This window comes from Labrus mixtus, chromosome 7, assembly GCF_963584025.1.
Source record: "Labrus mixtus chromosome 7, fLabMix1.1, whole genome shotgun sequence".
In the NCBI taxonomy this organism is placed as follows: domain Eukaryota; kingdom Metazoa; phylum Chordata; class Actinopteri; order Labriformes; family Labridae; genus Labrus; species Labrus mixtus.
In genome coordinates this window covers 14,099,448-14,112,163 of record NC_083618.1, presented here as the reverse complement: position 1 = coordinate 14,112,163, position 12,716 = coordinate 14,099,448, and the positions used below count along the sequence as shown (strand labels likewise).

At 39.8% G+C, this 12,716-nt stretch overlaps 1 protein-coding gene across 1 annotated transcript in view; it reads left to right on the top strand.

Moving 5' to 3' along the window:
- The window catches only part of atg7 (ATG7 autophagy related 7 homolog (S. cerevisiae)), a 62,961-nt gene that overhangs the window by 17,246 nt on the left and 32,999 nt on the right, over positions 1–12,716 (top strand). The window contains exons 13-16 of the mRNA XM_061043157.1: positions 1,629–1,823; positions 3,685–3,921; positions 5,117–5,232; positions 7,114–7,189. Coding sequence (XP_060899140.1) covers positions 1,629–1,823; positions 3,685–3,921; positions 5,117–5,232; positions 7,114–7,189 — 624 coding nt within the window. The remainder of the gene's footprint in view (positions 1–1,628; positions 1,824–3,684; positions 3,922–5,116; positions 5,233–7,113; positions 7,190–12,716) is intronic.

The window sequence follows — 12,716 nt, the reverse complement described above, 5'->3', positions numbered from 1 at the left end:
GCTGGTCCATCCAAGGTCAAAATGTTGAAGAGGTCCAAAGCTGATTTTATATATATAATCTGTGGACAAATATTGTTGCCTGACATTTACAGGAAAGTTTGTAGTGCTAGCACCAACTTTGAAGTGTTTGAAAAAGGTTATGTTATGTCAGATCTGCTTAAAGATATTAACATTAGAATTGTTGGATTGACATGAAATGTTGTTTCTGTTTTTCAGAAAGAGATTAATTCACAATCAAAATGTATTTGGCTGCAGGTTGAGGTTGTTTGTTGTGGAAAATTTAGAATATTATTACCATCTCTGCACCCTGAAATAACCCCCTGAATGCTTAGCAACACCGACGTCAAAGTGAAATGCAGATTCAAGACTTGGTTGACAGCTCCCACTCTTGAAATATGGAGAGTGATGAAGTAGAATCCACTGATTCTGTAAAAGTGGCATTTCGTCCTGTGAAGATCTCACACTTCATCCCTGCCCCTTTCCGTCCTTCTCTTTGTCTATGGAATTACTCTTGACATTTTCCATTTGACTTTCTCTCAAGCCTGCAATCCCTAGAGATAGTCGCGGATGAGAAAGTTTGGAAATGGACAATAAATGTCATTGAATATTTTCTGTGGAATTGGAAGTGAGGTTTTTAGGTTTAACTTTTAATACTCCACTATTGACTTCTACAGGAGAGCCAAATCTATTTTGGCTTCAGGTCACCTGAGGTAAAGAACTGATGATATATTCCACAGATGGATTGGTTCCTTGTTGATTCGTTGAGACTTGTGTGTCACTCAGCCAAAAGTCCCCTGTTGACATGGACATGATCTGGCTTCCCATATAGCTGCCGATCAGATGATAAAGTTTTAGAAAATGCAGAGAAAAAAAGTTGCCCACTTTTTCTTTTTAGGATTTTCTGTGAACAAGACGCTTTAATATAAAAACACCCCCCTGGTACAGAAACTGTGAAAGTACTACGTTTACACATTTCCTTTCCTTTTCTATATGGTTAGAAATATTTAAAGGCTTGATTTAGACGGTCTTACATGATATTGGTCTTGTATACACTGTAACTATTTTGTATCAAGAGAAGGTAAAGCAACATTTGTTTGTACATATAGATGTTAAGATGGTAGCATCTGGACCAGCTGTTAGTTCCCCTGTCATATGTTTGCTCAAAGCCCAGGTCGACTCCAACCTGCGCCTCTCCCACATGTCATTCCCTACTCTTGCTCTCCCATGTTTCTGATTCGATCCACTCTCCTATCTAAATAAAGGCATACAAAAGCCCCCCCAAATGTAATCTTTTCAATCTAGAGACACAGAAATGTATAGCTTTGTGACATTTTTTAAAAATGTATACCTACCTTAATTAAAATATCATTCCTAACTTCCCCAATTTTGCAGTCTGTGATTAAGGATAGAATTTGTTCCAAATTCAGTAATAAGAAATTATTCAAATTTTGAAAATGAACAAATATATAACCCAAAAAGAAAACATTATTGTCCATAGAGAAAAGCATGGTATTTACATGATCAATAGTCTGCATAAAATGCAAGTTCATCTACCTAACATATGGGCTCATTTTTCAGCAAATTCTCTTTTTTTTCTCTGCTTGTTTTTTCGTCTGTCCTCCCTGCAGAATGCAGAGGGATACAATATGAGCATCCCCATGCCCGGGCACCCAGTCAATTTCTCTGAGGCCACCCTGTCCCAAGCTCAGAGAGATGTGGAGCAGCTGGAGAAGCTCATTTCAGCACATGACGTTGTCTTCTTGCTGATGGATACCAGGGAGAGCCGCTGGCTGCCTACAGTGATCGCCGCCAGCAAGAGGAAGGTAGGACGGAACAGTGCAGTGCATACATGAACATAAAGAGCCACACTAGTCCTGACCAGTGGGGTTGGGTCAGAGATGGTGACCACATATAGTATGATGCTATACTGTTATTACTACATACTTTCTATGTGCCATGTCAAAGAAGGTGCCTGTTTAGATAAAAGCTTAGGGTGTCATCTCTTTACTATTTTTAAACCTTTTAGCCCATTAATGTGATTTGCACATTTACTGTATGTGACCACCCTCTCATTGGAGGTTTTTCAAGCTGCAGGATATAAAACCACTATCCAGATAGTTAAAGGCAGGGTTGGTTAATTTTCTCCTGATACACTTTTTAAGATTTTGGTTGAAATTGTCTTTAGGTCCTGACAGAAATTAATAACTCATGTGCTCTGAAAAAGGAACATAGTAAATCCGTCTTCTGTAGCAGTTGTAAGCATGTAAAAACTTGAACCCAGTGTTTCCCCTACCATTATATTGGGGGGAGGGGGGGGGGGGGGCCGCCCCCCAATATAATGGTAGGGTAATTTAGTGTTCATGTGTCATTCAAAGTAACACATGAACACCAAGATTCCTTCAAGTGTTTGTGTTGTCGTGTCACCGTGTCAGCATGTCGGCTTGTCCCCACCCCCCCCTCAACGCTGTAAACCTATAGGAAACACTGCTTGAACCAATCTGATGAACCAATCACGCCTCCCTGTGTCCCTGCTTGTTCTCTACCCCATGCATGCACGAGCTGAGGTCCGCTTCTGGACCAATGGCGCTTGTGCATGTAATTGAGGGGCATAGCTTTTGAGAGAGTACAGAGGGGAGGCGGTGGGATGCTACTTTCAAAATCATGCTAGTTTTCGGAAATTACCAACCCTGCCTGACAGTTGTGTGGCACTTATTAGAGAGCTTAAATGAGCGTTAGTATTTAATTATTGTTATTAATTATTATTCATTTTTCTTTGTTTGCTGGATACTTAAAATCGGTAATTTTTTAACACTATACCAAAAGCCAAATCAATGTTTTAAGGCAGTACTTGTGACCTTGAGAGAAAAAATGATGAGAAAAGTTGATGAAAATGTTTGTTGTGTGAAACATGTACCATATGATAGTAATTTGTAATATGTTTACATATCAGTTTATGGTTGAAATGTTTTATCCACATTTAAATAATATTAATGTGAGGATAGTCTTTATTCAAGGCACTTCTGTTGTTTGTTTGTCATATCCTGCTGCTTATTTAAATGGTAGACATTTCAAACACAATTTAGCTTTGTCCTTGTCTAATGTTGCAACAAATGTACACTTTAAGCAGAACAATTCTGCACATTATTCACAGCACTAACAGACTTTTGGCAGAAGACATGTCTTTGTTCATTCATCCTGATTATGCCCTTCTGAGAGCTGGAAATTTAAATGTGAAACACGTTTGACTTCCCCTTCAGGAAACAGTAATAGCTGGAAGTCATTTTGCCTTTCTGTCAAATCTTCTGTTTGTCAGTTTCAGTTGTATTTGTTGCCAGGCAACATCAGATTATCGAACACTGTGTCAGGAACTTGTAAGCCTCCAGTAACACTGATGTGACTCCTTTATTGCTGTATTAGCCGCAGTTAAGGGTTTTGGGGCTCACTAATGATGTTTTCTTAATGGCCTGCTTTGCTGAGATGTTTGTGCTGTACTCTAGATGCTCTTATAATTGTTAAGAGCCTATTAGTGATGTATGTAATAGCTTTGTGAAATCATTAAACACATTGTGCCCTTCTTGTGTGTGTGAAAAAGCAATTTAGTTCATTAGATTTTGTTGAAATGTGCTGTGCTCTGTAAAAATATTTTAATAACACGACTGTAATTGTTGTCTTTCACTCTTTCAGCTTGTGGTGAATGCTGCTTTAGGCTTTGACACGTTTGTTGTCATGCGCCATGGCCTGAAGAACCCGCCGGTCAGTCAGATAGTTTCAGACTCCTCCGCTTCCTGTTCTTCTGCGTCCTCTTCGTCCTCCACACCGGCAGGCTCTGCACCCACTGTCCCAGGATCCTCTCTGTTCTCCAACATCCCAGGGCACAAACTGGGCTGCTACTTCTGCAATGATGTCGTGGCACCAGGAGATGTGAGGGAAACACTCAAACATATACTCAGGAAATGTAGTAACAGTAACACAATGCTCTGACGACAAATAGAAATGAAAAAGGAGAAAACCTTTAAGATCAAACAACAAAAGAGTCGGAAGGTTGGACACGTTTCCTTCACCCAACATTCTTCATAGGTCTTAATGGCAAAAGGTGTCACTAATGGTTCATGACTAAGTAACTACAAAACACCAAACAACAGTATGGAGTCCTCCTAACTCATTAGATTCATGAATCATATTGCTGGGTCAAATATCCATTTATTTTTATTCATTTTGGGTTTTTTTATACCTTCATTTTAGGGATAGGATAGAATGAGAAATATGGCAAAGGACTTTGGAGGACGCTTTTAGGTCTGTACATAGAGCACACACACTTACCACTAGAGCAGCAGTAGCTCAGTCTGTAGGGACTTGGGTTGGGAACCGGAGGGTCGCCGGTTCAAGTCCCAGTGCGGACCAAATATGGAAGTTGGTCTCCCCTGGAGACGCCCCTCCCCACCATCAGCTCAGGGCAGCTCCATCACTCTGACATCTCTCCATTAGTGCATGTCCATAGGATCCTGTTTGTGTGCATGTGTGTATATATACTTCAGCCTATGTGTGTGTTGCATGACTTACAGAGTGTAAAAACTGAAAAACTGAAATTTCAATATCAATAAAGGTAAATCTTAATCTCTCCATATTTTAATGAATCGATCGAGATCTAGCTATTTTGCTAATGCTCAGTCCAAGTTACAACTAAGTCTCTTTGCATGAGACCAGCAACTACAGTAAATCTGTTGAACATTTAAATACAAAAATTCTGTTGACAAAAACACTTTTGGCTGCTGCCAAGTTAAAAGCCCAAACTTTTCCTGATATTAGTTTTTGAGCTTTTTGCCTTTATTTGACAACTATAAAGAGATGGGAAAAGTGTAGGGAGTGAAGGATGATTTGTTCCTGCGACCTGAACAACAAGTCCTGCTGCTTCTGTGCACTTGCTCTACCAACTGAGCTGAAACCAGTGTTCCATCGCCCAAACTTTTCATCACATCTTCTTCCCCTGTTAAAAGAACAACTGTCTCATGTTTAGATGTCTGAATCTCGAACGCCTTATATTGACGTCATTGCTGTTAATGTAATGCCAGTACATTTATTAACACTGTTGTTGTTTTGTTTGTTTTTTCATAAACAGTCAACCAGAGATCGGACTCTGGATCAGCAGTGCACAGTCAGCAGACCAGGCCTGGCCATGATAGCTGGAGCCCTGGCTGTTGAGATGATGGTGTCCATTCTGCAGCACAGTGAAGGGTAAGCATAGTGGTCCTTTTAAATGGTGATACTGGTCTGGCCAAACATTTAAAGTATAAATCACAGATTTTAACAAGTGCTGAGTGTGCTTCCCTTTAAATAACCAACTTACTCTATCAGGATAGTGTGACAACAGTAATGATTGTTTGTGTGGAGCCTGAGTGTGGCTCGTCTTATGATAGGTGCTTGTGTTCTCTGTATTGCCTCGCAAGTGTTTGCCTCTTGACTCATCTTGCCTCAGGTAGATCTGAATAATTCCCACTCCTTAGAAAATAAACTGCCTTTGATATTTCCTCTTCTTCTGGTCCTTTCCTCCCCTGCTGATTCCAAAATCAAACCAGTCTCTTTAGAAAAAAGCTCTTACAAGTTCTTGAGGGTCAGACACTCACCCTGTTCAATGGGCAGCCCTGACCACCCGTGGGTATCTGAGTCCTTTTATCAGAGCTTTATGCTGGTACTAAAGGAGACTGTGCCTTTCAGGTTTTGCTTCCTAGGCTTTCAGAAAGCTTTGCTTGTTTACTTTTGCTTTTTTAAATGAACAGCACTGCAGCTGACGTCTTCCTGCTCCGCACATGTATCATACTGCATATCCTTGATTTGGATGGAGCACAGCTCGCCAAAATTAGTTCAGCACAAAACTTTGTGTTCGCTGTAGAAGCTTTGTTGCAATGTATAATCCCTCTCTCATTAATATGCCTCAGAAACTCTTAACACTGTGATTCAGTCAGCTCTCACGATCATTTGGCAAGCTGGACTAGCTTGATATTTTCACTCTTAAAAGTGTTCTTCTCCTCAAACACTAATGGGGATGTTTTTGCCTATTAAGTGTGTGTTTTTGTGCACTTTGTGTGTCTTTGTAGAAATGCAATTGTGTGCGCCCGTTCGGTGAAAGTCAAACTAAAGTGGCCGCTTGCTGGGTCTGATAAGGCAGCCATTTTCTTTCAGAGTGTTTTGAGATGGTATAAGCCGTAGCAGCACTTCTCTGCCCATCCTGGATAAAAAGCTTAGGAAGAAGAGAAAAAGATGCACTCTCTTTACCTCTATGGTTGTGTAAGCCCTTCCATTACAACAAGATCTGTCTCTCTCTTGCATCTGCCCTCTCTGTGTCCTTGTTTTTCACTTGTTTCTTCAATGTTTACTTCTGTTTCCTCTACCTTTATATCCTTTTCAATGCCAGCATACATATGAAAAACTATGGACTCACAATAAGCACAGAGTGAGACTTGATATATTCATCATTGTTATCCTTCCAGAGTCAAATATTTTAACCCTGGCTTGAATAGTTTAGTACTAACTTTTCTACTTTTATCAAATAAGACACAAAACATTGTCCTTTGTCCTTTTCCTTTCTCGTACTTCAAAATTTATAGTGTAAAATCATCAGCATATATATGGTTACGAAATGAATCACAGATGGCAAGTCATCTGTTAAGATGGAATAAAACTTTTGGTCAAAGACAACTTCCCTGATGGCATCTTGCTAAATCCGCAGTATACAAGTTTACCAATTCAAAAACCATGATCTGCAACATTAAATACAGTTCTGAAATGAAGTAACACTACATTTTAAAAACTGAGAGAAATGTTCTCCTCAAAGATTTTTCCGTCATTTGTGTAAAGACAGAACAATTAGAGTGTGCATTAAATGTGTTGTTCTGTAAATTCTCATAAAGTCTGTAATATTGGGGGAGATCAAAGGGAGATTGCATGATTTATGTCTCCCTCTCCACTTCAATATAAATTCAACTTTTAATGCTTTGTTTAAATCACAGGGGAAATGCTGCCAATGTTACACAAGCCATGATCACACAAAAATGCAAATGCAAAACAAAAATGGGTCCAGTACATCATTTTTTTCCCCCTCTCTGTCTCTATCCTCAGAGGCTATGCAGTAGCCAGCAGCAGTGATGACAGAATGAATGAACCTCCCACCTCTCTGGGTCTGGTGCCACATCAGGTCAGACACACACACACACACACACACACACACACACACACACACACACACACATATTGTATACCCTCTGTGTTGCTCGACCATATAACCTGCCATTTGCTAGTCCCCTCTAATGCAGTAGCAATTAACATATACATATTTGTGATTATAGGACTGAAATAAAAACATGTAAGTTTAAATGCTGATTTTCTAGGAAGGTAAACAATCCAGGTGTGAAGGTCCTGGGCTGGCCTAGTTTCAATGTCATTAATGTCTATTGTCTACAAATGTGTGCGTTTCAGTCTGTTTTACATTTTGGTGTATATGCAGATATATTCTAAGTTCGAATTTTTCTCAGCCTGGGCCACGCTCCACAGCATGGCCGTATAGTCACATTTATGCGACTGAATATCCAAGTTATCTTAAAAAATAAATAAAATATGATGTCCTCATTTGTAACATTCTTTGGACCCATTTTTAAGGTTTACATTTTTTAGGTCTGCAATATAGTTTCATAGCTAGTTTACAATTCAACCAAAGGCATGAGATGGAATATCCAAGCTGACGTAGACAGGATGTCTGCGGGGCCTTCTCAACTATGTGAAATGACAGCGCTGGTGCCTGCAAACAAACAGATTTAACAGCTTTGCCAAGCTTCCCTCAGAAATAGAACAAAATAACACCTAAGTGCTTTGAATGTGTTGTGTCCTTTTATGCATAATCATGTAGTGTGTGGAATGCATCCAGTCATGAAGTCCACCTCCCTCGCTGTGTCTTTGTAACTGAATCATCGCTGCAGTTTATTTTTCATTTGTTGATTTGGATCACAATAATAAACAGAGTTTCCAAAATAATTTGAATAGTCACCTAGATGTGTGCCGGACATATAATACTAAATAAAGAGACTAAATCTAACTTTTAAAAATATCACAGTTAGGTAAGACCTGGCGCACACTAAAATATTTTTAAAATCTTAAACTCATTTTGGTCAACTTCTTTCCTTGTCAGTTGGATTGTGGTGTGTTTTACAGGACACGTTGTAAAAACCCTAATGTTGTTGCCACAAATCAATAAGTTTGTCCTGAATTAATGACATCCATTTAACTTTATGCTGTGTGTTTACTGTTGTCGCCATGGTAATTAGGGGTGTGGATGGTTACAAAAAATTGTAAACTTTTCGTGTATACCGTTTTTTTTTCTTATTATTAATAAAAAAAGAAAGGAAAAAAGAAAAAAAAGAAAAGTGGACCGCAATCGCGCTATACAACCAATGGAGGGTGCGGCCGCTTTTCAGAAAGATTCCTCCGCATCACTGCCGCCACTCGAAGTTGTCGGACAGATACTTTATAAAGTAGGCTATATAAGTAACACAGAAAACTTGCCATAGAATTTGTAAAAACAAATACCTGTATGTATTTCTTTTAGGCCTATAACAGGGCTATGATAAAACAACTACCATGATGAGTATGAAATCTCTATTTTTTAAAAGGACAAGAGACAAAGGATTTCTGCGTTAGTTTATTTTCCTCCGCTTAGTAATATGCTTAAATTCAGCGGGTTGTCTCTTCTGATCTGAGGTTGTAGTCGAATGGGCCTGACCCTCGGGACTGCGCAATCCCCCCTACCCGGACGAAGCGGAATAGGGAGGAAGGGCAGTAAGGGAAAGGCTCAATACCCCCCTCCGAAGAGGGGGAGAGAGAGGCTCACAAACTTACGTTCAACCGGTTACCGCCGCTGCGAAAGGGCGACATGGAAAGCCAGAACCCGCACAGGCACGTCCAAACAATTGCCCGGAACCAGAGTCAATCCCCAGGAGTGCGGCTCCTCCACGCCGCACTGCGCTGAGTAGTCTTGGCTGCCATCGCAAGTTAAAAGTGAAACTTACTTGTTACGTGATGTAATGCCCGGTGGTCAGTTATCAACATTTATCACGTGCATTTGTGAGCGCAGTAACGTTCTCAAAGTGGAACATTTGTAGCTTTATTCATCTCTAAATAAATAGTATGTGTTATTTTTGATCAGAGATGATTGAATGCATGTCTCTAAAACATTTTAAAATAATTACAAAAATAACAAATATTTAAAAAAACAAAACAGTTTTCGTTTACTGATTTTTCCTAAACGGTTATGATTTACTGACCGGTTACACGTGTACACGTGCACACCCCTAATGGTAATGTTTGTTGTGCTTCCGGCTTCAATCAGTTTGCTTCCCTGTTCCATGTGCTTGGTATAAAGAGAACACCGTCCTCAACAGGATTTCTGATCGGGGCTGCTCCGATCGCCTTCCACTGAAAATCAGGGGGGTTAAAATCCCTCTAAGCACACTTCACACTACAGTAGAATCTGGCAAAATAATCTTTGGAATCATCAGATAGTCGGGAATCAGGCCCAAAATTCTCCCGAATCAGGCCCAAAATTCTCCCAATTATCATAGTGTGTACCCCGCTTAAGATAGGTATCTGCATCACTCTTCTACATATAAGGATTCCCAAAAGTAGACATGGGCTGAGGACAAAGCCTTGTGGCTCACCATGACATCATAACTGGATTTGAAGTGCTCTGAGTGAGTGATTTTTTTCTAAGACAAACTCAGAACTCTTTACATAAAAATAATAATTGGTGAGGTGGCTGTATAGCTCTTCTGAAGAAACTTTCTAAATAAAGGTAAAGTTCATTTGTGTGTGTGCTTTATGTGTGTAATAGGGCTTGTCTGGGTGTTTGTGTCTTCAATAGACATAGGGATGGCAATATATTGAGAAACGTAGGTGCACTTTTAAAGCTCAATTTATTTTTTATATTCCCAATAAAAAGGGGATGTCTTCCTCCTGTAGTTAATTGTTTTTTTAAGTTCTAAAATACACTTCAAGTAACAACTCTCAATTTGCAGTGATCAGGCTAGAAACACAGAGAGGAAAACCATCTGTATGAATTTATACGAATGTTGTAAATTAACCACGTCCGGAAGGGCAGCCCTTAATCAAAGCATTGTAAGATGATTGAGCATTGGACTGATAATGATATAGTCTGGACTGGGAGGACCAGATGATCTATAGACAAGCTGTGCCCTTTTATTCCCTGAATGTTGCCACACACTCAAAAATCTCACCACCTCCATTTGCATCATCATCACTATTCATCATCCTGAGAATTTGAATTTCTGCCACTTGCTTGACACCTCTACTGCTCGTGGTATTTCTTCTAAATAATCTGGAGGAAAGTGGGAATGCAAATAAGGCTGTGTGTGTGCGTGTGCGTACATAATGTATGTGTTTGGGTTGAGAAAGAGGGTGAAGATAATTATGACCTGTGAGAAAGAAATACAGAATGATTAATATGCATATGAGGGTGTTTATTGTGTACGTTTGCATGTCTGTGTTTGTGTGTGGATTATGCTGGAAAACATGTTCCTCCACCAATGGACTGCAAAAGCCACAAACTTCAGTTGAGTAGTTTGAAGCTACTTGTATCTTTTCTGTGGTGCTACAGTGACAACCTGTGGTGGTTTCTGTAAACATCATGATGTCTGATATATTTACAAGTGCTAGAATAAGTTCCAATAAATATGACTCCACATTTTCAAGTGCTGTAACCAACCAATTTGAATATGTTGTGTTATCTTGACATGTGAAACTTGCTTCATCACTTAAACTCACATAGCTTCATATTTAAAATCCATAGAAATGCTGTGTGCATGTTTTTGGCATTTTGTTTCTGAACTCTCAGACGCAAATCTCTGAGGATGTAACTCGAGGACAAAATAATACAGAAACAATTTTGTTCCTGCGGCCCTTGAACTGTTACATTAAAGCTGGCACAAGATGATGCCCATCACCCATACATGCTTCTTCAACTTTACAGTATGAGTTGGTTAGTGTGTGTAGAAGCACTTGACCCATGACCTTCTAAGAAGTTCTGTTTGTAGCTACTGTTTTTGACTTGATGGTATCTGTTTCAACAACTTTGCTGAACAGATTTACCCTTGGGTAATGACAAACCTTGAACCTTGAAATCCAACACATATGTAATATAAAAGGAAACCAATCTTTTATGTAACATAATAAGACACCTGATAAAACAGTATACTCATCCCTAACACAGGTCAGGTCAGTTTTATTTACAGTATGTAGACAAACAACAAAATGTTTCCAATAAAGAAGGACTTGAAATCCAACCTGAAATTACTATTTTAGCAGAAAAAAATGGAATAAGTCTCAGGAAGAGCAACAGATGAGGGAACCGTCTTCCAGGATGGACAGATGTGAAGCTGTAATGCATTATTGACCATAAAGATGGCAACTAATTTGACTTTCTTGACCTTGGTAGGTTTATTTAATTATTCCATATCTGGAGATTGGTATAGGAGCAAAGACAGCAAAATGCTTGACTCATTTCCATAATATGCCCTCTATATTAAAGGGATACTTCACCCATTGAAACATTAATCTGTATTGACATTGGGTCATATATGTAATAGAAATTTGAAATAAATGTTCAAGTTGGTGCCTTCTTGGCAGAGAAAAGGCTGAAATTGTCTTTTTGGCTCATGTGGATGAAAGACACCAAATCCCAGAATGCACAGCACCGCAGGCCACTAAGGTCCTCTGTTTCAGAATCAGAATCAGAAATACTTTATTAATCCCAGAGGGAAATTTGATCCTTACAGTTGCTCCAAAATATACAGTATAGCAGTAGAAATATAGTCATAAAAACATTTACAGACATATTTACTTCAACACATGAGGCCATTTCCTCAACTGATTCCGAGATTTCTTCCAGAAGGAATTAGCATCTTGGAAATTCCTGGCAGAAAACAGACTCTATGTCTGTGTCCATAGGCAAACAGTGAGAGCACCGACACTACCGGTCCGCCCCAGCTCGAGTCGGCCCGGGCTCCTCGTCCTCACCGCCGACAGGCAGGCCTTATGTCTCGGCGGCCGCATTGGCCAAAACACAAGACTGGCCCGTCGGCAGCAGCCGCTATATTTATATTTTTTCGCCATTATCAGCTTTCTCCATAGAGCCTGTTAGCATAGCTTCCAAGCAATATGGCGGATGTTAAGTTTCGATTCTGGGAGTGAGTTCCCACCCACTGATCTGTGATTGGTCTGTAGCTTCAGTGGTTGAAAATATGAGGAACTAGCGTTGTAGTTTCACCCCGCTAACCGCAACAGCTTCCGATTATGTAAAATTAAAATTTTTGCGTCACTGGAAGCTCCTTTTCAGACTCAGAAATACAAAGATTTCCCATCTCAGGGGAAATGAGGGCAGGATGCACGACCATTCAAAAGTATTACCAGGTTTCTAATGATACAAAGCTTAATGCAAATGGGTGAAGTATCCCTTTAAGTATGTGCATCTAATATAGAGCTACTTGTCTGTCCATGTCTCATGCCCACTCTCACCCTTCAGTCTGACTCACTCTTTCATTTATGAATCCATTCCCTGGACATGGGCTCTCTGACAGTTTTCTTCTCATGCATAACCGCACTGCTCATTACTGCAGTCCCTCTCAGTTTTTATTATTCCCATTTTTCCCTCTTGAGTA